This window comes from Natator depressus, chromosome 7 (assembly GCF_965152275.1).
Source record: "Natator depressus isolate rNatDep1 chromosome 7, rNatDep2.hap1, whole genome shotgun sequence".
Taxonomy (NCBI): Eukaryota; Metazoa; Chordata; order Testudines; family Cheloniidae; genus Natator; species Natator depressus.
Genome location: NC_134240.1, coordinates 1,282,958 through 1,303,894, shown reverse-complemented (window position 1 = coordinate 1,303,894; position 20,937 = coordinate 1,282,958). Strand labels below are relative to the sequence as shown.

At 64.5% G+C, this 20,937-nt stretch overlaps 1 protein-coding gene across 4 annotated transcripts in view; it reads right to left on the bottom strand.

Moving 5' to 3' along the window:
* Window positions 1-20,937, bottom strand: part of USP19 (ubiquitin specific peptidase 19) — a 45,465-nt gene that overhangs the window by 8,500 nt on the left and 16,028 nt on the right. The window contains exons 3-26 of one of the 4 annotated variants that reach the window (XM_074957297.1): window positions 17,835-17,963; window positions 16,551-16,684; window positions 15,720-16,097; window positions 14,726-14,975; window positions 14,248-14,404; window positions 14,062-14,133; window positions 13,321-13,436; window positions 12,775-12,983; window positions 12,208-12,409; window positions 11,988-12,121; window positions 10,437-10,595; window positions 10,250-10,360; window positions 9,820-9,930; window positions 9,533-9,634; window positions 9,079-9,219; window positions 7,927-8,045; window positions 7,679-7,816; window positions 6,974-7,284; window positions 6,364-6,474; window positions 5,039-5,255; window positions 4,630-4,782; window positions 4,141-4,304; window positions 3,881-4,059; window positions 864-2,092 (exon numbers count right to left, since the gene is read on the bottom strand). In XM_074957297.1, the coding sequence (XP_074813398.1) occupies window positions 1,868-2,092; window positions 3,881-4,059; window positions 4,141-4,304; window positions 4,630-4,782; window positions 5,039-5,255; window positions 6,364-6,474; window positions 6,974-7,284; window positions 7,679-7,816; window positions 7,927-8,045; window positions 9,079-9,219; window positions 9,533-9,634; window positions 9,820-9,930; window positions 10,250-10,360; window positions 10,437-10,595; window positions 11,988-12,121; window positions 12,208-12,409; window positions 12,775-12,983; window positions 13,321-13,436; window positions 14,062-14,133; window positions 14,248-14,404; window positions 14,726-14,975; window positions 15,720-16,097; window positions 16,551-16,684; window positions 17,835-17,963 (4,022 nt within the window). In that variant the 3' untranslated portion in view covers window positions 864-1,867. Of the gene's footprint in view, window positions 1-863; window positions 2,093-3,880; window positions 4,060-4,140; window positions 4,305-4,629; window positions 4,783-5,038; window positions 5,256-6,363; window positions 6,475-6,973; window positions 7,285-7,678; window positions 7,817-7,926; window positions 8,046-9,078; window positions 9,220-9,532; window positions 9,635-9,819; window positions 9,931-10,249; window positions 10,361-10,436; window positions 10,596-11,987; window positions 12,122-12,207; window positions 12,410-12,774; window positions 12,990-13,320; window positions 13,437-14,061; window positions 14,134-14,247; window positions 14,405-14,725; window positions 14,976-15,719; window positions 16,098-16,550; window positions 16,685-17,834; window positions 17,964-20,937 lie in introns of those variants that run through there. The other 3 variants (XM_074957296.1, XM_074957299.1, XM_074957298.1) reach the window with 3 other exon arrangements.

Sequence of the window (20,937 nt, the reverse complement as noted above, 5' to 3'; positions counted from 1 at the left end):
GCCCGTCCCAGGCCAGAGCCTGCTGTGGGCAGAGCCCCCGCAAAGCTCCAGATGCGACAGCAGGGGCTGCGCACAGGCAGTCTGGGACGGGGGCGAGGCCAAGTGGGCTCTACTCTGGGGCCGCGGTGCTGCATTTGCAGCAGGTGGGTGATGGCCAGGTCTTTGCCATCGCCTGCCATAGCGGCCGTCTCACCCTACGCCAGACTACTCGCCGGGACTGCATCGGGTGGGGGCGCAGCGCACAAATCTGGACAGAACGCCATGCACCTCGAGCCGTGCTGAGCGACCCGCCTCCGTCCTGGGGCACAGACCGCTGGCACAGCACCACTCTGCACATCCAAGTCCTCCTAGCTCAGCCCACAGCTCTGCTGACGTCCCTCACTGCCAGCCCCAGCCCGGCACGTCCCTCTGCAGCGTTAGTAGGGCTTCTCTCCCACCCCAACCCAGCGCACACATGCTCGGAGCCCCAGTTCCCCACCTGCCTGGGCGAGCTCTGCCCTGGCGCTTGGCAGGCCCTGTTCTCAGTGGAGCTGCAGCGTAGGGCGGGGCTGGCTCTGCCATGCAGCTGTCAGGCTCATGCAGAGCGGGGGAGTGTTCGCCATAAGAAGTGGGGCCAGCTGGCTCCTGGCAGAGCCATGAGCATGAGCTCCCCGCAGGCTGGGCAGCAGCATGGGCGCAGTCCCTGCCTCAGCGTAAGGAGCAGCTTGGCAGGGGCAGCCCAAGGATGGCTGAGCAGAGTGTGGCACACAGTGGCGCGACTATGGCAGAGATGGGGGATCTGGTGCCAGTTCCCTTGGCCCCTGGTGAGTCATTCCCTGGCGCAGAGAAAGGAGACGGGCACTGCACGGTTGGAACAGCCCGGATTTATTAATATGGTCCATACAGTACACAACGGAGGGCCCTTTGCTGCCATCCTGGCAGGAACTCCCCACCCCGGGTCCAGCGCTGGGCATGCTTTCCCAAGGTCCCACCCCCAGGTAGCCGCAGGGAGACTGGCCCCACCTCCCACCAGCTCGTTTTGGACTCGGCTGGACTGTGGCAGATGCTGAGCCCACACGGGCCGTGGGACTCCCGGCTGGCACTCGGGGGCGAGCGGAGGTGCGGGGTGGAGCAGACAGGCCTGTTGCACGCTGGGGACTATTAGTCACGAGGCCACAGCCAGCAGACTAATTGTCAGGGAGGCAGCCAAGTCCAGCGGGCATGAGCCCAAACACCTCTGCGTGTGACGGGGCCCGTGCCCAGGTGAAGGTCCTGAGGCCAGCCTGCCAGCAACCTCCGGGCAGCACCACGCCTGGAGCCACGGACACACAGGACCCAGCATGCCAGGAGCAGAGCCCACGGCTAGCAAGGTGGAGCGCTAGGCTCAGCGGGAGATCGCTCTGCAGTAGAGGGGACCCACGCAGGGAGGCCTCGCATCAGTCCCAGCCTCACTACTGCTTGGGCAAGGCCTGCCCGAGTCCGTGCGCACCATCTCCAGGGCTGGCAGCCCCCAGCAGCGATCCGACCTCCCAGGCTAGGAGCATGTGCCAGGCCCATCTGCGTTCTGCTGGTCCGCCATTCTGGCTGCTTGCACCCCAGAGCACATGCTGCCGGAGGGCAGAGCGGCCTGGAGAGTCCCCGCTCCCCAGGAGCCGGACGGAGCCTGGCCGAGTACTCTGCAGAGCGGGATCCTGCAACGAAGGCTGCCCAGCGAGGTCTCCATGGTCGCGAGCAGGCCTGGGTGTCATGGCAGCAGGGCTCACTCCAGCACCTACCTGGCGAGGTGTCCCAATGCCCTCGGCGCAGAGCAGCCCTCGCCAGGGCGGCTGGAACTGTTCAGGGCTGGGCTAGCCACTGCCCCAGCGGAGCTCGGCTGCCCCCCCAGCGCCTATCTTGAGCGGCTCTGGGAGATGAGGGGGTAGAAGACGTTTAGGAAGAGTGCCACAATGGCTGCCATGGTGCCCAGCACAACGTATCGGAGGCAGCCTTCGTCAGGGTGCTGCCGGGCGGCCTGGCTCGCCTTCTGGCCACGGGGCCTGCAGGGAGTCCTGGCATGCCTCCTGCGAGCCTCGGGCTCCTCTTCGGCCTCCAGTTCCTGCCAGATCAGAGAAGCCTGCGATGTGGAAACCTGCGTCAGCACTTGGGGAGAACATACCCAGCAACCCGCCTCGCCATCCCCCACCGGGCGCAGCTTGGCCATCTAGCAGCCATCCAGCACCCCCCCGGCCACCAGTACTCGCAGCTGCCCCCGGCTCTTCACAGCCTGTGATCCGGGCAGGCAGCGGGCCCCGCGCCGTCTCCCCTCCCTGGGCTCCAGCAGCAGGCAGAGACAGGCGCTAGGCAGGGTCAGCGTCTCAGTGGGCTCGGGGGTGAGCCGAGGAGCCAGGCCAGCGGCCAGTCGAGGCTGGCTTTGCAGGACGGCATCTCCCAGCGCCCAGCAGTGACTGAGTAATCCTAGAACAGCGGCTCCAGGAGCGCGGGGCACAGGCGCCAGCCAATCACAGCCCAGATACAAGAGGATCAGTCAGATGACAGCCAGTCAGAGCCCAGCTTTTGCAGGTGGGAACCAAGAATCAATCAGACGACAGCCAGTCACAGGAGGATTATTCCAGGGATGGCCACCTGAAGCCACAGGAGAGCTTGGAGCAGCCAGTCACAGTTCGGTTTCTACAGGTATGTTTCACCGAGTGCCCAGGATGGCGGCGGTGACCCGGGGGAGCAGCCTGGTGCCTCCTGCTGCTTGCAGATGGGAATCCGAGCAGCCGTGTGCCGCCCCGCTGCAGGCAGCCAGGAAGCTGAGAGAGCAGGTGCCGGGGATCCCCTGCACGCCGCCCCAGCGGGCGCCTCACGCTGCTCCCCTGCCCTGCCTCCAGCTTGCAAGCGATTCCCTAGCCGTCGATGATCCGCAAGTTCCTCTCCTTAGCCGCTGCTGCGCGCACGGATCTGGGCCTGCTCAGCACAGGGGCCGCGCAGCCAGCCTGACTCCCGCCTGCGCTCCTGCAGCACCTGCTCCAGGCCCCGACCACGGAGGGGCAGCGGAGACCAGCGCTGAGTGTGACAGCCCCTCGCGAGGAGCTGGTGTGAGCTAGACCCAGCTGGGTGAGGAACCAGGCAAGGAGCCAGCCTGGCATGGGGTGTGCCGGGCGCCAAGCCAAGCAGGTATCTGGAAAGCACCCCTCCGAGACCACGCAGGGCTGGGGAGCAGCAAGAGCAAGTGGCCAGCAGCCTGGCTGAGTGGCGCCATCTCCTGGCATGAACGGAAGTGGTGCAGGCCGGCAGAGTCATACAGGGCCGGCGGGTCTCTGGGCAGTGCACAGGCCAAGAAGGGGAACCTGGGGCCATGCCTCCTGCTGCTAACGTGAACAGCTGCAGCACTGGCTGCCCCTCCAGGGGCGCGTCACCCTGTCTCCCCAGCACTGTGCTAGGCAGGCTGGCTTCTCCCCGGGCTGCTTTCAGCCTTCCCTGCAGGCCCCTCCACCTCCCACCCTGCTGAGCCCTCTCCACAGCTGGCTCACCAGGGATTCAGGCTCCATAACTCTCACAAGGGCCTTCTGAGCTCCCCGCAGCGCAGCCCTCAGGATGGAGGGGCCCTGCTGCCCCCTCGCCTGCCCCATCCCTTGGCTCTCCCCAGCTCCAGGCTTTGGGCCTCTCACGATGCACCTTCACTTGTCCTGGACCCTTTGGACCATGGTGCCTGCAGACCAGCACCCCCGGCTCTGTCCCAGCCTGTGGCTGCACCCCACATTCTCCCTCAAAGCCCGGCTTTCTTCACCACAGCCTCCCGAGGGAAGAGAGGCTGCCCGGAGTCCCTGGCAGACGGGCAGGCGACCTGCACTGCTCCAGCCCGCACACAGGTACCCCGGCCAGGGGCAGCGCCCGAGCAGCTCCCTGCAGCTCTCACCTGACTGGCGGTTGCCTCGGTGGCGGAGGCCATGTCTGGCCGGTGCTCCGGGGGGCGCCCCTGCAGGGGTCTCTCCACGGGAGAGTTCCGCCGGCGGTAGAAGAGGACGTACGCGTATCTCGTCACCACCTGGCTCTCGTCCACCGTGGTCACCGTGCTGTCGTCAAAGAGCCGCCAGCCTGCGGGGAGAGGAGAGCGGGGTCAGCACACGGCCCCCACAGCCCCGGCCGGACAGGGCGCGGCCCGGCCTGGCTCCTCACCCACGTCGCTGCGCTGGCTGTTCTTGTCGCTGGGCAGCCGGGCGTAGGCCGTGTAGTGCCCGCCAATCATCCCGCCGTAGTGATTGATCACCGCATACAGGTCGTACATGGGCTGCTGCTGCTCCTCCTTCTGCCCAATGCAGAACTTGCTCAGGTCCAGGCTCCTGGGGAGACAAGGGAACCATGAGCTGCCGCTCCTGTCCCCGGCCTGCCCCCCCCACCTCCGCCCGCCCCCCGCCCCGGCTCCTGTCCCCGGCCTGCCCCCCCCACCTCCGCCCGCCCCCCGCCCCGGCTCCTGTCCACGGCCTGCCCCCCCCACCTCCGCCTGCCCCCCGCCCCGGCTCCTGTCCCCGGCCTGGCTCCGGCCGGCCCTCCACCTATCCCATGCTCAGCCTGGCCCCCAGCCTGCCCAAGCCTCAATGCTGCTGGGCAGGCGCGATCAGCCTGAGCTGGGGAAAGAGGCCCCGGGGCTGGGCGCGGCTGGCTCACCGGACCGGGAAGTCCACCATGTCGTTGATCTTGTCCCTCCAGATGAAGCTACGGAAGGAGAAGCGCTTGAGCTGGATGATGAGCACGTTGGGCAGGCGCCACAGCAAGAGCTGCTTGGAGGCCTCGCGATGCTGCTTGCACTTGGGGCAGTACCTGGGGGGGCAGGGCCGGTTACCGCTGCAGGCTGGGCTCCCCCTGCCCCCTCCCCAGAGAGCCCTAGGCGGGGGCCCAGGCTTCTCGGGGCCTGGAGGCTGCCTGGGTGCCTCCCCCCAGCCCAGCGGCGCTGGCAGCCAGAGGCAGGCATGGGGCGGAGCAGCACAGCCCCACGGCATACGGTCACAGCCCTCCCCACCCTGCAGCCCGCCCACGGCTCAGAGCCCATCACCGGCCTCCCCCGGCCCCTCCTCACCACGCTTCCTCGGGCGCCAGCACTTCGGGCTTGGTGAAGAGGTTGAGGCACTGGCCCAGCGTGAAGTGGCCAGCCCTGGCCGCCTCGCTGGCCGAGCCCGGGTCCTCCACGCACTCCAGCTCCTTGGACTCCACCAGCACAAACTCCTTGAGGCGCTCGTTGTTCTTCCACACCAGCGCCAGGGAGCAGTCGTCCGTGAGCTCCAGCGGGGCATCGCCTGCAATGGCCAGGGGCTCAGACACCAGCCCCCCGGGCCCAGCCACCAGCCCCCCCCGGGCCCCGCCGTCGGTCCCGGCCCAGAGGCCCCGCCACCAGCCCCCCCCGGGCCCCGCCGTCGGTCCCGGCCCAGAGGCCCCGCCACCAGCCCCCCCCGGGCCCCGCCGTCGGTCCCGGCCCAGAGGCCCCGCCACCAGCCCCCCCCCGGGCCCCGCCGTCTGTCCCGGCCCAGGGGCCCCGCCACCAGCCCCCCCCCCCCGGGCCCCGCCACCGGTCCCGGCCCAGAGGCCCCGCCACCAGCCCCCCCCCCGGGCCCCGCCACCGGTCCCGGCCCAGAGGCCCCGCCACCAGCCCCCCCCCGGGCCCCGCCACCGGTCCCGGCCCAGGGGCCCCGCCACCAGCCCCCCCCCGGGCCCCGCCGTCGGTCCCGGCCCAGGGGCCCCGCCACCAGCCCCCCCCCCGGGCCCCGCCACCGGTCCCGGCCCAGGGGCCCCGCCACCAGCCCCCCCCGGGCCCCGCCACCGGTCCCGGCCCAGGGGCCCCGCCACCAGCCCCCCCCGGGCCCCGCCACCGGTCCCGGCCCAGGGGCTCAGACACCAGCGCCCTGACACCAAGGTAGCCCCCCACATCCTCACCCCAGGGTCCAGCCAGTGGCAAACAAAGGGGAGAGCTTTCCTCCCCCTGGCTGGAAATTGGCAACCGATGGCTGCTAGCCAGGGCTACCACTCCCCTCCCTGCAGCTGCCCCAGGGAAGGGAGGAGTGGCCAGCCTAGCTGGGGCTTCCAGTCAAACCCATGCAGTGTGGCTGTGCCCAGGACCCAGGCCTCTCTGCACAGGTGCCAGGGTGTGCGTATGGAAATCTGCTCAGGCAGGGCAGAACCTGCCCATTTGACACAGGAATAGTGCGCGCCAGCCAGGAGAAGAACCAGCTCTGTGCTTCCTCCCCTGTGCACGGGCATCGGGCCTCTGCCCTGTGGAGGGGAGCTCCGGCCGGGGCAGCTGTTAGCCAGCCAACAGGCAGGGGTGAGAGATCTCCGGGGAGGTTCCCCAGCTGAACGGCCAGGCAACCTGAACTGCAGGGCCCCGAGGGCTGGACAGGCCAGGCTCACCTTTCTCCTCCAGCTTGTGCTCTCGGCTGGCTCCATCGATCTTGTTGATGTAGAACTGGGTGGCGTGGGCACTGAGCGCGTTGGGCACATGCTGGTATCCGGGGATGGCAGCTGGGGTCAGGCAAAGGCAGCCGCTCAGGGAGTGCTCAGCAGCAGGGCCCCCGTCTGGAGGGGAACAGTTCTGCCACGCTCCGGGCCCCCACCCCGGAGGACTGTGGGTACCAAACGCTCCCTCTGCCAGGGCAGATCACCACCATTCCCTGGTGGGCCAGGAGCTACCCCGCAGCAGCCGGGGGCAGGGGAGCTGGGATAGGAAGAGTTTCCCTTTGCTCCCAGGCTGTCCTGGGGCAGGGGCGAGTGACAGGTGGCTGGAACAGGCCTCCTCCAGCCCTCCTCCCTGGCTGGGCCGCAGCAGGGCAGAGCAGCGGGATGGGAAGGCGAGGGGCTCTGCTGCCCTACGAGTGCCCTGGGCAGCAGGAAGGGTTGCCATCCCCAGGGGCTGCCTGGAGAGCTCTGGGGCATCCCCTCACAGGGAGCTGGCAGGCCCGGGCACTGGAGAGGAGGGCAGGGAGGGGCTGGCAGGGCAGCTGAGCAGCCCTAGGGCTCCTACCTTCGGGCTTGGGGCCTCGCTCGTAGGACGGCTCCTTCTCCCAGCAGCCCTCGCCCAGCGTCTCCAGGGAGCGCTCAGAGCAGCCCGAATCTGAGCTGGGCACTGTGCTGGCGTCCCCCAGCTCAGGGTGCAGCTCCGGGGTGTGGGGGGGTAGCTGGGGCTCCTGCCGGTGAGGGGCCTGGTCCCCATCCCCCGACTCTGGGGTGGGGGTGGCATTCGCACAGCTACTCCTTGCAGGCAGGTCCAGCTTCTCGGGGAGCAGGGGCTGCAGGCCAAGCTGGAAAGGAGGCTGGAACACGCTGACCGAGTACCTTGCAGGAGGGAAGAGCCGTCAGGCTGCGAAAGGCGACTACGAACAGAGCTGCAGCGCCCAGAAGCAGCTCCGCACGTCCCCATCAGAGCACGCGCACAGCCCGCTCCAGGCCAAGCCCCTGTTCAGCCCCGCGAGCGCAGAGCCCCCGTTGAGCGGAATTCTGTCCTGTCGGAGACGGCGATGGCGGGGGCCACGGGCCAGGCCGCACCGACCCCCACGCTTTGGAGGCTGCAACTCCCCTCCCTCACCTCTCTGCCAGGGAGAGTTCAGTGACCAGCCTGGCTAATGGCAGCGCGGCCCGAGAACCTGGTGCAGAGGCGACTCGGCAGCAGGCGTTACCGTGCGGGGAGCTGCCCAGCCGGTGCCCGCGCAGTGCCCACGGCCGCCCTTACCTCGCGTAGCCCTCCAGGAGCTGGGCCAGGCGGGAGTAGGTGAGGCGCGACTCCGGCACGCTGATGAGGAAGGGGAAGCCGATGTTCTCGGGGCGGCACAGGGCTTTGTGATCTGGCCAGTGCGTTTTCTGACACCCCCTGTAACATACAGCCCGCTGAGTCTCTCCAGGGCCCTCTCCACAGCCTGCCACTGCCCCCAGACAAGCCAGCGCCCGCTCCCGCCCCTCTGGGCACATGCACCAACTCACACATTGCAGTAGCCCACTCGGTAGCACCTAGTGCAGCGCTTCAGCTTCTCGTCCTCCGACTGCTGCTTCTTCTGGCAGGCTGCGCACTTGCTGATGGGGACGCTGGGCACCTGGGGACGCTGAGGGAGAAGGTTACCCAGTGGCGTGCTGCCACCCAGGGGAAGGATCCTTGCAGCACCGTCACCGCGGAGCTGTGGGCCAGGGAGGTGACTGGCCCCAGCATACACTGCGGCCCCCGCCCGCCCCGGGGAATCACAGACTGGGAGGTGTAGTGCAGGGCTTCTCACGACACAGGTTTCGGTGGCCTCAGAGCGTGGCTACCAACTCTTACTGGTGGCTGCACTGACACGTTCCTAAAATACTTCCTCAACTTTAGGAAACCAATCAATATACACATACACGTGCCCAATTCATTTCTGTCGGGCTTTGCAGACTCGATAGTAAAAATAACACACAGTTGTCTCTATTCTTACTGGACCTGAACAGAACAGAAACACAAAAACGGTGTTTGGCACATTCTTATCTTTTCTGTTGTTGTTCCTTTTGCCTTTTTGGTAAGAGGTGGTTGTCTGTACCACAATTCGAAAGTAAAGTTAAAAATGTGATGCTTGCATGTTTGTTCATATCACTTTCACAGCAAGCCCCTGGAGAAATAAAGCCCTGGATGAGGAGGTGAGGGGGTGGCAGCGGGGTCCAGAAGTGATGGGGGAGGCGGTGGGGGCTCGTGCCTGCAGCCCTGGTGCCTGGCATCCTACCACCCAGGGCTGAAGCCTGAGCCCCACAGCCCCGGGGAAGGTGGGGGGAAACTCACCTTGCTCCTCCCTCCAGCTGGTTTCTCCTCAGAAGCTGCGGAGGACACCAACCCCAGCTGGCGGCCTCGGGGACGGGCTGCTGCTTTGTGTCTGTCCCCCCATCACTGCCCAGGAGAAAGGCCGCTGGTGGCCACACTTGAGAAGCTGTGGTGCAGACTAGGAGCAGCCCTCGGGCTCACGGCAAGGTGCCAGCAAGCCCCATCTGCTGGGCAAGTGATCCCTTTAGGAGGGCAGCTGGGCACTGGCCTTGCCCTCCCAGCTGGCACTGCCCACAGCTGTCTGGTCACAAGCTCGGCCCTGCCTGTGGCTGAAGAGACCAGTCCCCCTCCAGCCTGCGTACCTGCTGGACCTGCAGCACCACCACCCTCTCCTTGGCCAGGTCTGGGGACAGCACCTCGAAGCACAGGAGCAGGTCTGTGGGGGAGACCGTGTCCAGCGAGTGGGACGGCAGGAACATGCGGTGGAAGCGGCTCTTGATCACCTGCCGGGGAAGCAAGGGAGTGAGGCCCTGCGTGCAGGCTGCCTGGCCCACCTGCTGGCATACGGGCCGGCCCTCCCCACTCAGCACCACTCGGTGCCCAAGGCATGGCTGGGGGCGCCCTCCAGCAAGGAGCTGCCACAGGAGAGGGCCACCTGGCGTGACTCCGCAGTGCCACAGGACAACGCCCAGCGTGCAGCGGGGCAGCCCCAAGCTCTGCAGGGAAAGGGGACTGGACAGACGATGGCATCAGCTCAGCGAGGCGCAAAGGGGTGTGGTGCAGGCCTGTGGCTGAGCCCACAGCCGCTGTGCTCACCTCTGCCAGCCGCAGGTTCTCAGGCTTCACGCGCACGCTGTGGGCCACCGAGTCCAGCACCTCAGCGGCGCTGGAGTTCTCCTTGCTGGTGCTGACGAGGAACTGCCGTGGAGAGAGAGGGCCGTCAGCCAGGCCCCGCCCAGCCCCGCTCGCCTCCCACCCATGAGCCCAGCCAGGAGCCATGGAGCCTCGGTTAACGATGGGCTCCCGGAAAGGGCCCCCGAGAGCATCCCCAGCCATCCCAGCTGGCCAGGAGCGAAGCCACATGGTGGGAGGGCTGGTCTTACCTTGACAGGTTTCTTGTGCGGCTCCTTAGCAAAGTAATAGACAGTCAGCACCTTCTGCTTCTGGGGCAGGGGCACCGGCAGGTACAGGAAGGGGTCAAACGTGATTGATACCTGCAGTGCACAGGACAGAACAATCAGCCCGGGGCAGAGCTGCTGCAGAGGAGGGGCCCTACGCTGGAAGGCTCAGATGGCAAGGGGTGGAGGAGCAGGCAGAGACCCTGGGGTCAGATGAAGTGGCGACAACTGGGCACTGGGGCGGGAGGAGTGATGGCTAAGGAACCCAGTACCTCTGCTGGCAGGGCAGTGCGAGCCAGCGGGCTCCAGATGGCTGAGGGAGCGGATACCGCGGCCGGCCCAACGACCCTGCAGCAAGCAGGCTGTGCCCACCGCCCCACGGAGAGACGGCTGCTCGCTGGGCCCTGGGCCCTACCTTGGCGCACACCGGGCACACCAGCTTGGACTTGTACTGGCCCTGAAAGAGGTCCACGATGAAGGAGTCGTTCCTCATCTTGTGCCGCTGCCAGGCCTCCTCTGCCACCACCTGAGGGGAGGGGAGAGGTCAGTGTCCCGGCCCCACTGGCCAAGGCAGCGCCCGCCCCCTGAGCAGCTACACTCACCTCGTCGGGCCGCCCGTCCGAGTCCACCGTCTCCGTGTAGGGCTTGTTCTGGATGCGGTTCAGGTCCTCGTGCAGGCCATCGAGAAGGAAGGCCATGAACTCCTGGGCATCGTGCTGGGCGTAGCCCGTGAACTGGCTGGCCTTGCTGGCCACGATTGCCTGTGGGCAGGAATGGTCATGAGCGCAGGCCCCTCGGCACCACCAGGCTGGCTAGAGCTGGCCAGCACCAGTTCTGCGCCCGGGCTCAGTGCTGCAGGCACGCCTGCCACAGGCCCCAGGACACAGCAGAGCAGCCCCGAGGAACCCAGCCCAGGGGCAGAGGGAAAGCCCAGCAGCAGCCCCAGCTAGCCGGGCATTCCTGGATCCTGAGATCCCCAGACCAGCAAAGACCATTGTGATCCCCTAGTCTGGCCCCGTGCCCAGCACAGGGCAGAGACCTGCCCCCTGTAGCCCCTAGAGCAGGGCTGTTAGCAAACACCCACTCCCCACTGAAACATGGCTAGGGATGGAGAATTCTCCACGCCCCCAAGGAAACTGTTCTAATTCCCCTCCCTGTCCAAAATTGGCACCTGGATGTGTCTAGCATCAGCCTCCAGCCCCAGGGTCGGTTACCCCTTTGCTGCCCCTCGCCCACGATTTGTTCCCAAGTCGGCATGGACAGGCTGGGCTCCCTCACCCTGGCCTGGCTCGTGGGGGAGATAACCAGACTGAGCTCCTTGCCTCTGTCACAACAAGGCAGGTTTCCGACACTTTCATCATCTCTTGGCCCTGCTCTGTGCCCTCTGCAATTTATCAACATCCTCCTGGTCTTGGGAGCACCAGAACCAGACCCAGGATCCCAGCGGCGGTTGCACAGAGGTAACAGAACCTCCCTCTACTCCTGCTCGAGGTTCCCTTATTTACACAGCCCAGGATTGCATTAGCTTCACTGACCACAGCGACACAGCGGGTGCTCATGTAAAGCTGATTATCCCCCACGACCCCAAGTCCTTTTCAGAGTCGTGGTTTCCCACGATAGAGCCCCCCCAACACTGCTCCCAGATGGCTACGTTTACATTTAGCTGTATTAAAACACGTTGCTTACTTGCGCCCAGTTTACCAAGCGACCCAGATTGCTCTGTATCACTGACCTGCCCTCTGCATGACTTATCACACCCCCAATTTTCAGGCCATCGGCAAACTTCATCAGTGATTATTTGATGTTTTCTTGCAGGTCACCGATAAAAACGTTAACTAGCGAAGGGCCAAGAACTGCTCCCAGTAGGACCTGACTGGGGAAACACCCGCCCGATGACTCCCCAGTTACAAGACAGTTTGAGCCCTCTCAGTTAGCTGGCTTTTCAGCCATTTCATTTTATCGTGTTCTAAGCAGACTATCGTGCGGCCTTGCAGCATTCAACATCTATTATGTCAGCACGACTGCCTTCAGCAACCCACCTGCCCCCGCCTCCAAAAGGGAAACCCAGCTAGTCTGACAGTCCATTTCCCAGGAGTCCAGCTGAACCGGCACTAATGACATGACCCCACCAGGCACGGGGGCTGCCCCCTCACCTTCAGCTTGGAGGGCTGGAAGGCGTGGTGCGTGCCCTTCCAGAGCGCCCGCAGGAGCACAGCAAAGCCGATGGCCAGGCGCCCCCCCGTCCCCAGCGGGTTGGTGTAGTTGATCTCAGCCTCGAAGGAGCGATCTGCAGGAGACACGCAGGACAGGGTCAACCAGGTCCCTCGCAGCAGCACCCCGGCCCCAGGGGCAGAGCCACCGCCCCCTGCTCACCATGGAAATAGTCCCGCAGCTCCCGCGTGTTGGACAGGGACTGGATGACGCTGTTCATGAAGCAGGTGTTCCCCAGATTCACCAGCCCCGTGAAGCCCGGCAGACACACCTTCTTCTTCTCCTCCTCCTCCTCGTCCTCCTCCACGCTCTCGCTGCTCACCGGGCTGTGAGTCATGGGCGGCACCATGCACATCGGCTTCGGCTGCCAACGCCGATGGGAGAGAGGGACAGGTCTGAGTGGGGCCTCTCGCTGCAAGGAGCTCGGCTGGGGCAGGCCGGAGCAGCTGGGAGCTCCCCAAAGAGCCAGCGCCCCACCCCACCCCCACAGCGCCCCCTGCTGGGAGCTCCCCTCCAGCCTGCGCCCTGGCCTCAGTGCCTTGCGGGCAGGAACCATCCCTGCCCGTGGGAGGTGCTGCCCCTCACAGAGCGGAAGGTGCTGTGGGAGGGTCTGCAGGTGCCCGGCGCGGAGCTCTCCCCTCAGCACCGGCAGCGAGGGAGCTGAGTGCATCCCTCTGGCGCCTGGCCCCCGTCAATCTTGCCTGCTCACGCCAGCGTGCAAGTGCTCACCGAGGGGACATGCGGCTCCTGCTTCACTGTGACGTGCTCTGTGGCCGTCCGGGCCACGACACCCTCCAGGCCACCGTCCTCTGCTCTGGGCGTCTCCTTCTCCCCTGCCCGAGCCTCCTCCTTACTGGACAGGGGGTGCTGGTTGCTGCCCGGCTGGCTCTTATCCAGAGGGGTAGGGGCTGTTGGCATGGCAACCTTTGCACCACCCACTGCACCTTAAAAAGAGGGACAGGTGGGCCTGTGGTTAGCAGCGGTGTGGGCATGGGCGGAGCAGCTCACGCTCCCATCCCCAGTCACTGTCTGGCACTCCACGGCCCGTTGCAGGGCCCCCCAAGCTCCCCCGCCCCCCCAATGCCAGCAGGCCCCCCGCGAGCCCCCCCCCCGGCCCCCTCCCCCAAAGCTGGCAGGGCCCCGCCCGAGCCCCCCAGGCCCCTACTGAAGCTCCCTCCCCCACCCCCAGCCCGCACTGTATGCCCCGGCCCGTTCAGAGATGGGAACTGAGCCCCTGCCCGTAGAGGTAAGGCGAGGGGAAGCCAAGGAGCAGACCTCGTGCAGCTGGTGCTTCCAGCCCCCCCCAGCGCTGGCTGTGGCGTTTCTTCAGGCAGACGTTGATGCGGGAGACAGTGAAGTTGTACGTGCACTGGTCCGGCTCAATGAGGTTCCTGGGAGCAGGACAGCAGCCTCAGGGCTGGGAGACACGAGCCAGGGCTACACCGTGGCCGGCTCGCTGCGCTCCGATACAGCTGGGATCTCTGGCAGGGTAGGTGGTCGGCAGCGTGGGGGTGCCGTGGGCCAGGCCAGCCTCCTGCCAGCTCAGTGCCACCACTGACCCGCCCAGCCCCGAGTGGTGGACTGATGGGGTCTGGTGTGTTGTCTCCAACATCGGTTAGGCTCTGCCTGCTCCCCCACTCCCACCCTGTGGTGGGCTCTCTTCCCTGGGAGCGCATGCCAGGCAGCTTGCACCTCAGCGGAGGGCAGCACATACCAGGGCAGTGAGTGCAGCCAGCCGGGCGCTCTCAGGGCTCTGCGGCTCCTGTCTGCCCCGCTGGCCCAGCTGACGAGGGGATCTCGCAGACCGCAGTGACTTCCCCCTGGTTTGGCCGTGTGCAGTGCCATCCGGGGCAAGTGCTCTCCACCCCTTGATGCCCAAAGGGGCATTGCTTGCACAAGGCCAGGGGCAGTGGGGATGGAACCCAGGGGTCCCGTCCCCATTCTGTGCCTGGCTGGAGGAGAGCAGGAGCTGCCCAGGTGGGAGTGCCAGGATATTGAGGGCCCAGTGCCTGGTACCTGAGTTTCACCTGCCACCTGAACACCGTGTGGGGGCCACAGCCAGGGTGCAGTCGCAGGAAGTTCACGTCACTGCAAGGAGAGGAGAAGGCGATCAGAGGGCACGTGGCTGTGCCTGGGCCCCGGGGAGCACCTGGTGTGCTGCAGCCCCCGCAGGGCGCAGCCAGGCCCGGCACTCAGCAGTACCTGGTCCGGAACACCAGCGTGAAGTCCTGCTCCCGGAACAGCACCTTGGAGGTCTCCCTGTGGATCTCCTTCACGTAGATGTGCACCACCACCGAATCACTGCCCTTCTCGTACGAGTCGTTCTTCACCAAGGTCAGGCTCACCATGGGCTCTGGCTCTAGGACAGGATAAGGCCAGGTGGGGGCATGAGGCGGCTGTGCCCTGGGAGCCCCCCCCCACCAGCGCTGCAGGCAGACGGGCCCCAGGACTCAGAGGGGAGCCTGCCAGGCTGGGAGCTCCAAGGCCGCAGGAGACAGCTCTGTGGGCTGCTCTGGCCCCAGGCCCCTGTTTGCAGGATGGCAGCACTCCCCCGCAGGGAGCCAGGCGCCCTTGGTTCCCAGGCCACTGGCCAGCAAGGAAACGGAGCAGGCTCCTGATAACAGGAGGGGCCCGGGGAGCTGCCACCTAGCGCTTTGGTTCCCTTCCCCTCGGCACTTACCATCAGCTGCTGCTTCCAGGGCAACATCCTCTTTGGACCAGTCTCTCTTCTCAGCGTCTCTGCCCAGCGGAGGGGAGGCAGGGGCCTGGACAGCCTCGGGGCCCTCTCCAAGGGCTGGAAGGCACTGGGAGGCGGCCGGCTGCAGGGGTCTCTTCTCAAGGCAGGGCGCCATGTGATGGGGGAAGCTCTCTGAAGGGGCAGCGAGTAGCTGCATCCCCACAAGCGCGGGCTCCGTCTGCAGCACTTCAGCCTTTTCAGGCAGAGGGTGAAGGTGAAACATGGAGGGTCCCCCTGAACTTGGGCCGGCCCCCCTCCAGCCGTAGCTCTGGTCTATGGCCCTGAATAGCCACGCTACCAGCTCGGCCCCAGCCACTGCCAAGCAAGGGGAGCCCCCTCTGTTCCCACCTGCCCTGCCCCCCCCGCACTCACTCTGCACTGCAGGAGTGACGGGTTTCCTGGGGCACAGGAGGGGCCCTGGGGTGTGCTCCAGGGCTCCTACCCACACAACTGCCAAGGGGCAGAGCGCCGCGCCAGGAGCGGGGGAGGAAGAGCTCTGCTCCTGCTGGGCAGGCACCTTCCCTCTGCCCAGAGGCCAGAGCCAGGCAGCCACTGGGCTCTGGAGTTCCTTGGCTCCAGGGTGCGAGCCTGGTAAGCCAGCCAGCTGTCAGGGGCCAAGATATTGCTGGGATCTAGCCTGCTGGGAGCCATGACGCCCAGCCCCCTCACAGCCCCCACCCCAGGGCGCCCGCCTCAGCCCGGACAGAGAACCCGAGCCAGGGCTCAAGCGAGCAGCCTAACATCCCGAGTCTGTGGCAGGCTGGCCCTCCTGCTCCCATCCTCCTGCTGCCATGGAGCCATGCCCCAGCCCAGCCAGGAGCACCACTGGGAGCCTGCCACCCCCAAGAGAATGAGGGGTTCCAGATCCTCGGGAGAGGGGATGGGGCAGGACAACACCTGTGAGGGGGGCAGCAGACTCCCCAGTGCCCCCACTTACCTTCACCAGAGGCGGGGTCAGGTCCGTGGCAGCATCGCCGTGGGCTGCTCGGCTGTTCTGCCGGCTGCCCCCTCTCCCACTGGGTTCCTTGCCAGGCTCGAAGCCCCCAGCAACCTCGGCATTTGGCTCCTCCTCCATCAGAGCCACCTTGAGGTACCCGGACCGCTTGGCGCTGGGCCAGCTCTGCAGCCCGGGGCTGGCTGGGCTCTTCCCTTCTGGGGCCTCACCCCTCCCTGGAGCTCGCTTTGAGTTAGGGAACTCCCGTTTGCTCCTTGCCTGCTCCTCGGGGGCAGCCTGTGCAGGCGGGGGCTGTTCCTTCCCGTTCTCCTGGCTCACGGTCCCCTTGGCTAGCTCCTTGGATCCGTCCTTCTGCTTCTTCTGGGAAAGGTAATGGGGCCCGCTGGGACAGCTGCATAGCCAGGGCACTGGGCCAAATGGGGCCCTCCCCTGGCCATGGACACAGACCTGCACCAGCCTTGCTGCTTGCAGGCTCAGGGGCACTGCCAGCACCATGCCATCGGCAGAGGCATGGCCAGCTTCCCACCAGCCAGGCCCTCCGTCCACAGGACACACAGAGACGCCCGCGGTGCCCACCCTCCCCTCCCAGCCCAGGGGAGCTCAGCCGGGCCTCCCCGTCCGCGGGACGCACCGGGAAGCCCATGGTGCCCTCCCAGCCCAGGGGAGCTCAGCAGGGCTGCTGCCCAGGCAAGGCAGCCCACAGAGCTGGGGGCGAAGGGTGAGCTCAGCCCCCTCTCCCCTCATCTCCAGTGGGCCCTGCGGCAGGTTCGTGGGCCTAGAGAGGTGCGTGGCCAGAGTCTGCCGCAGCCTTACCAGGAGCGAAGCCCAGGTGTGCAGGGGGATCTTCTTCTGAAGCACCAGCTGCAGGAAGTTGCCCTTCTTGCCCTGGACTTTGCTGCAGGAGCTCTCGATCTCCCCGTAGAACTCGCCACTCCACTGGCGGCCATCTGTGGGCACAAATGGGGACCTCGCAGCTGGGGTGGGCACAGGCAGGCGCTGCTGCAGGCTATGGGGCTCTGCTCAGTGGGGCCTAGTGCCTCCAAAGAGGGCTCTGGACAGAGCTCGGGCCTTCAGCGCCTCCTGCCGGGGACTCTGCCAAAGGTGCTGCAGCACCGAGCCGGCTCCCCTTTGCCGCTGGCCGGCCCAACACGGCCTTTGCAGAGGGGCTGAGTGGCTCTCGGCCATCGCCAACCACATCTCCGCATCACCCCGCCCCGTCGCCTGCTCCCGCACAGCCCTGCCAGCATAAGCCACGGGGAGGGATTCTGCTACTGCCGTGTAGCGGGGCGAATTCCAGCCACTGGGCCTGGGCGCCTGCTGCACACCATCTCCCGAGAGTGCCGTACGCCTCCTGCGCCCACGCTCTGCAGCGTGCTTCCCTCCTCTGCTCCCCTGCCTACGCGGGGCCTGCAGCTCACCTGCTGCTAGGCAAAGCACCACTTCTTCCCTTCGGGATCACACCCCACATCTTCCGCCCCCGGGCAGCTCCCCGGCAGAGCCACCTCAGCCCTCACTGTTCAGCCACGCATGGGTTACTTGCTGCTTCCTTTCTGGCTGGGGACGCCTGCCTCCTGGGACCGCACAGGGATGGGTCCCCAGACCAACTCAAGGTTTCAGCTCTTGATTTGGGACTAGCCTCTATGTTCTGTCATCTCCTGTGCAGAGGGGGCATCCCCGACAGGCTGGGCAGGTATCAGGAGCGATGTCTCCATTATGCCCTGAACCAACAGGCAAGCAGCCTCTCCCATTGGCGCCCTAGAGCTAGCTGTTCCCAGCGAGGTCAGTGGATCTTGGGCAGGCCAGACGGTATCTGTACCTGGGGCGGGGTCTGCAGGGAGCACAGAGTATGTGGCAGGTGCAGAGGAGCCCAGCTCCATGCACTGCTCTGGGTTACCTATGCTATCAAGTGCTTTCTTCTCCCCCCGCCCCTTTGCCCTGCATGGTGCTGGGCTCTGGGCAGCGGAGGACACGGCCCAGCACAGCCACGTGAGCCAGGGACGGGGCATCCCGCTCACCGGGAGCTGCTTTGTCTTTCTCCAGGCGCTGGCCGCGATCCTGCCTGGAGCGGCTGGCTGCTGCCAGCTCTGCAGCTGTTACCTGGCAGCCTGACTATGCAGTTGGTGTCTGTGAACGCAGCATCCACCTCCTCCACCTTCAGGGGCCCGCTGCCCAAGTTCAGCTTCACAATGACCTCATCAGCATTCTGCTTCCAGTCCAGCAGCAGGTCTGCAACAACAGAGGGACAGCGTCACTCACCTGCCCAGGAAACCCCAGGGGCCCGGCAGCACTGAGCTGCCAGCTCCGTGGCTGGGGGAGCACAACCCCAGACCCAATGGCAGCTCTGGGTCTGGGGAGCAAAGAGGCATTCAGCACACTCCAGGAAGGGGTTAATGGGAGCCCATGGGGAAGGGGGCGAGTACGGGCGCAGCTGGGAAGCCCCACGGGCACAGAGCCAGGCAGAATCGTTATCGCCCCCCCCACACAGCACCCCAAGATGCCAGAGCACCTGGAAGGGAGGAGGGGCTCTCCCCATGCGAGCTGCTCCGTTCCCGCTCCATAATGGAGCGTAGCCCACGCGGGCTCGCACTGCAGCTGGAGGTCGCTGTTTCCCTTTGCTGAGCAGCCGGATTAGCAATCCCAGGCAGGCGAATGCCAGCAGCCCACCACTACCTCCCCAGGGGGGCCGGGCCGGGCCAGGGGGCTGTGCTGGAGAGAGTGGTACAGCAGCACTCTCGCCATCCAGTCAGGTCTGCCCCGGATCCTGCAGGCTCTGTGCGGGGCTATAGCGTGGCACCTGCCAGACCCGTGGCCAGCCATAGCCTGTCACAGCTTAGCCAGGCCTGCTGGCGTCCCCTGCCACAGGAGCCCAGATAGAGCAGCACACTGGGCCCATACAGCTCAGGGCTGGGAGGTGGGATCCCCCAGCCTGCCTAGAAAGGGGCAAGAGGACTGCCTGCAGCGAGCCAGCACACGGGGCCACGCTTGGGGGCTTGCCGATCCCTGCCCTGCTGCTAAGCCTGGCCAGGAGAACGCAGAGCGAGGCAGCACTGGAGCAGTACCTGCGAGGGCAGGGACCTGACCTCTCTGACCACGGCCACGGCCACGCAGGGGGCTAGCACACACCTGCCAGCCCCTCTCCTGAGCTCTGAGCCACGGCCACACAGGGGGGGTAGCACACACCCGTCAGCCCCTCTCCTGCCGGGGGAGGCAGCGGGGAGCAGAGACGCACACAGGATCACTCTGCAGCTCGGACACTGGTACCAGGGCTGACCCACGAACACCACAGAGCCCCACTCCAGCGCAGGCTCCCCCGCGCTCCTGGCCAGCCCTCTTGGCTCGCTCCCTCCACAGTGGGTGGCACGACGGGTGGCACCCTGGCCCTGCCTGGCCCAGCACACCAAGGTGCAGCCTAGCTCAGGCACGTCTGCACTGGAGGTGGAGGGGACAGAGCGGTGCTAACTCGGACTGCCCCAGCATGCTGAAGTGAGCAGGGGAGGCGCAAGGGGCGAGCTGCATGGAATACAATGTCTGAAGCTGTAGGACATTCTCAGGGTGGCCAGTGCCCGCTGCAACTCTTCTCTCTTCAGCACGCTCGCTCGGCACTAGTGCAGGTTGTTCTCCTTGAGTGGGGCACTGCACGGAAAGGAGGCTATGTCCATGCCTCTCTCCTAGCTCGCCACCTTCACCTGCTGGCCTACACTGACCACACCCGAGACTGGCTACGCGCTAGGAGCTATGTTCATCCAGCATCCCACGGGCAGGTCATAATGCCAGGCTGAGCTGCCTTCCCGCCTGCACACTGCCTTCGGGTACACCTCAGCCAGCAAGGAGCAGGGCTCCCTGAGCCTGACCCCTGGGTAACGCAAGCCAGACCAGCGGCTCTCAAACTTTCCAAGCTACAGTCTCCTTTAAGGGGTCTGATTTGTCTTACAAACCCCCAAGTCACACCTCACTTTAAAATGACGTGCTTACAAAATCAGACACAAAAACACAAGTGTCACAGCACACTAGTCCAGTACTGAACAATTGCTGACTTTCTCATTTTTGCCAGATAATTATAGAATAAATCAACTGAAATATAAATATTGTCCTTACGTTTCAGTGTACAGTAGATAAAGCAGTATAAACAAGTTGTCATAAATATAAAGGGAAGGGTAAACCCCTTTAAAATCCCTCCTGGCCAGAGGAAAAATCCTCTCACCTGTAAAGGGTTAAGAAGCTAAAGGTAACCTCGCTGGCACCTGACCAAAATGACCAATGAGGAGACAAGATACTTTCAAAAGCTGGGCGGAGGGAGAGAAACAAAGGGTCTGTGTCTGTCAGTACGCTGCTTTTGCCAGGGATAGAACAGGAATGGAGTCTTAGAACTTTTAGTAAGTAATCTAGCTAGATATGCGTTAGATTATGATTTCTTTAATTGGCTGAGAAAAGAACTGTGCTGAATAGAATGACTATTTCTGTCTGTGTGTCTTTTTTGTAACTTAAGGTTTTGCCTAGAGGGATTCTCTATGTTTTGCATCTAATTACCCTGTAAGGTATCTACGATCCTGATTTTACAGAGGTGATTCCTTTACTTCTATTTCTATTAAAAGTCTTCTTGTAAGAAAACTGAATGCTTTTTCATTGTTCTCAGATCCAAGGGTTTGGGTCTGTGGTCACCTATGCAAATTGGTAAGGATTTTTACCAAACCTTTCCCAGGAAGTGGGGTGCAAGGGTTGGGAGGATTTTTGGGGGAAAGACGTGTCCAAACTACGTTTCCCAGTAAACCAAGTTAGAGTTTGGTGGTGGCAGTGATATTCCAAGGACAAAGGATAAAATTAATTTGTACCTTGGGGAAGTTTTAACCTAAGCTAGTAAAAGTAAGCTTAGGAGGTTTTCATGCAGGTCCCCACATCTGTACCCTAGAGTTCACAGTGGGGGAGGAACCTTGACACAAGTCATTGTATGAAATTTTAGTTTGTACTGACTTTACTAGTTTCAGAGGAGCAGCCGTGTTAGTCTGTATTCGCAAAAAGAAAAGAAAATTTATTTAAATTGGTTAGTCTCTAAGGTGCCACAAGTAATCCTTGACTTTACTAGTGCTTTTTATGTAGCCTGTTGTAAAACTAGGCAAATATCTAGATGAGTTAATGTTCCCCCAGAAGACCTCTGCGTACCCCTGGTTGAGATCCACTGGGCCAGACCCCCTCCCCCAGAAAT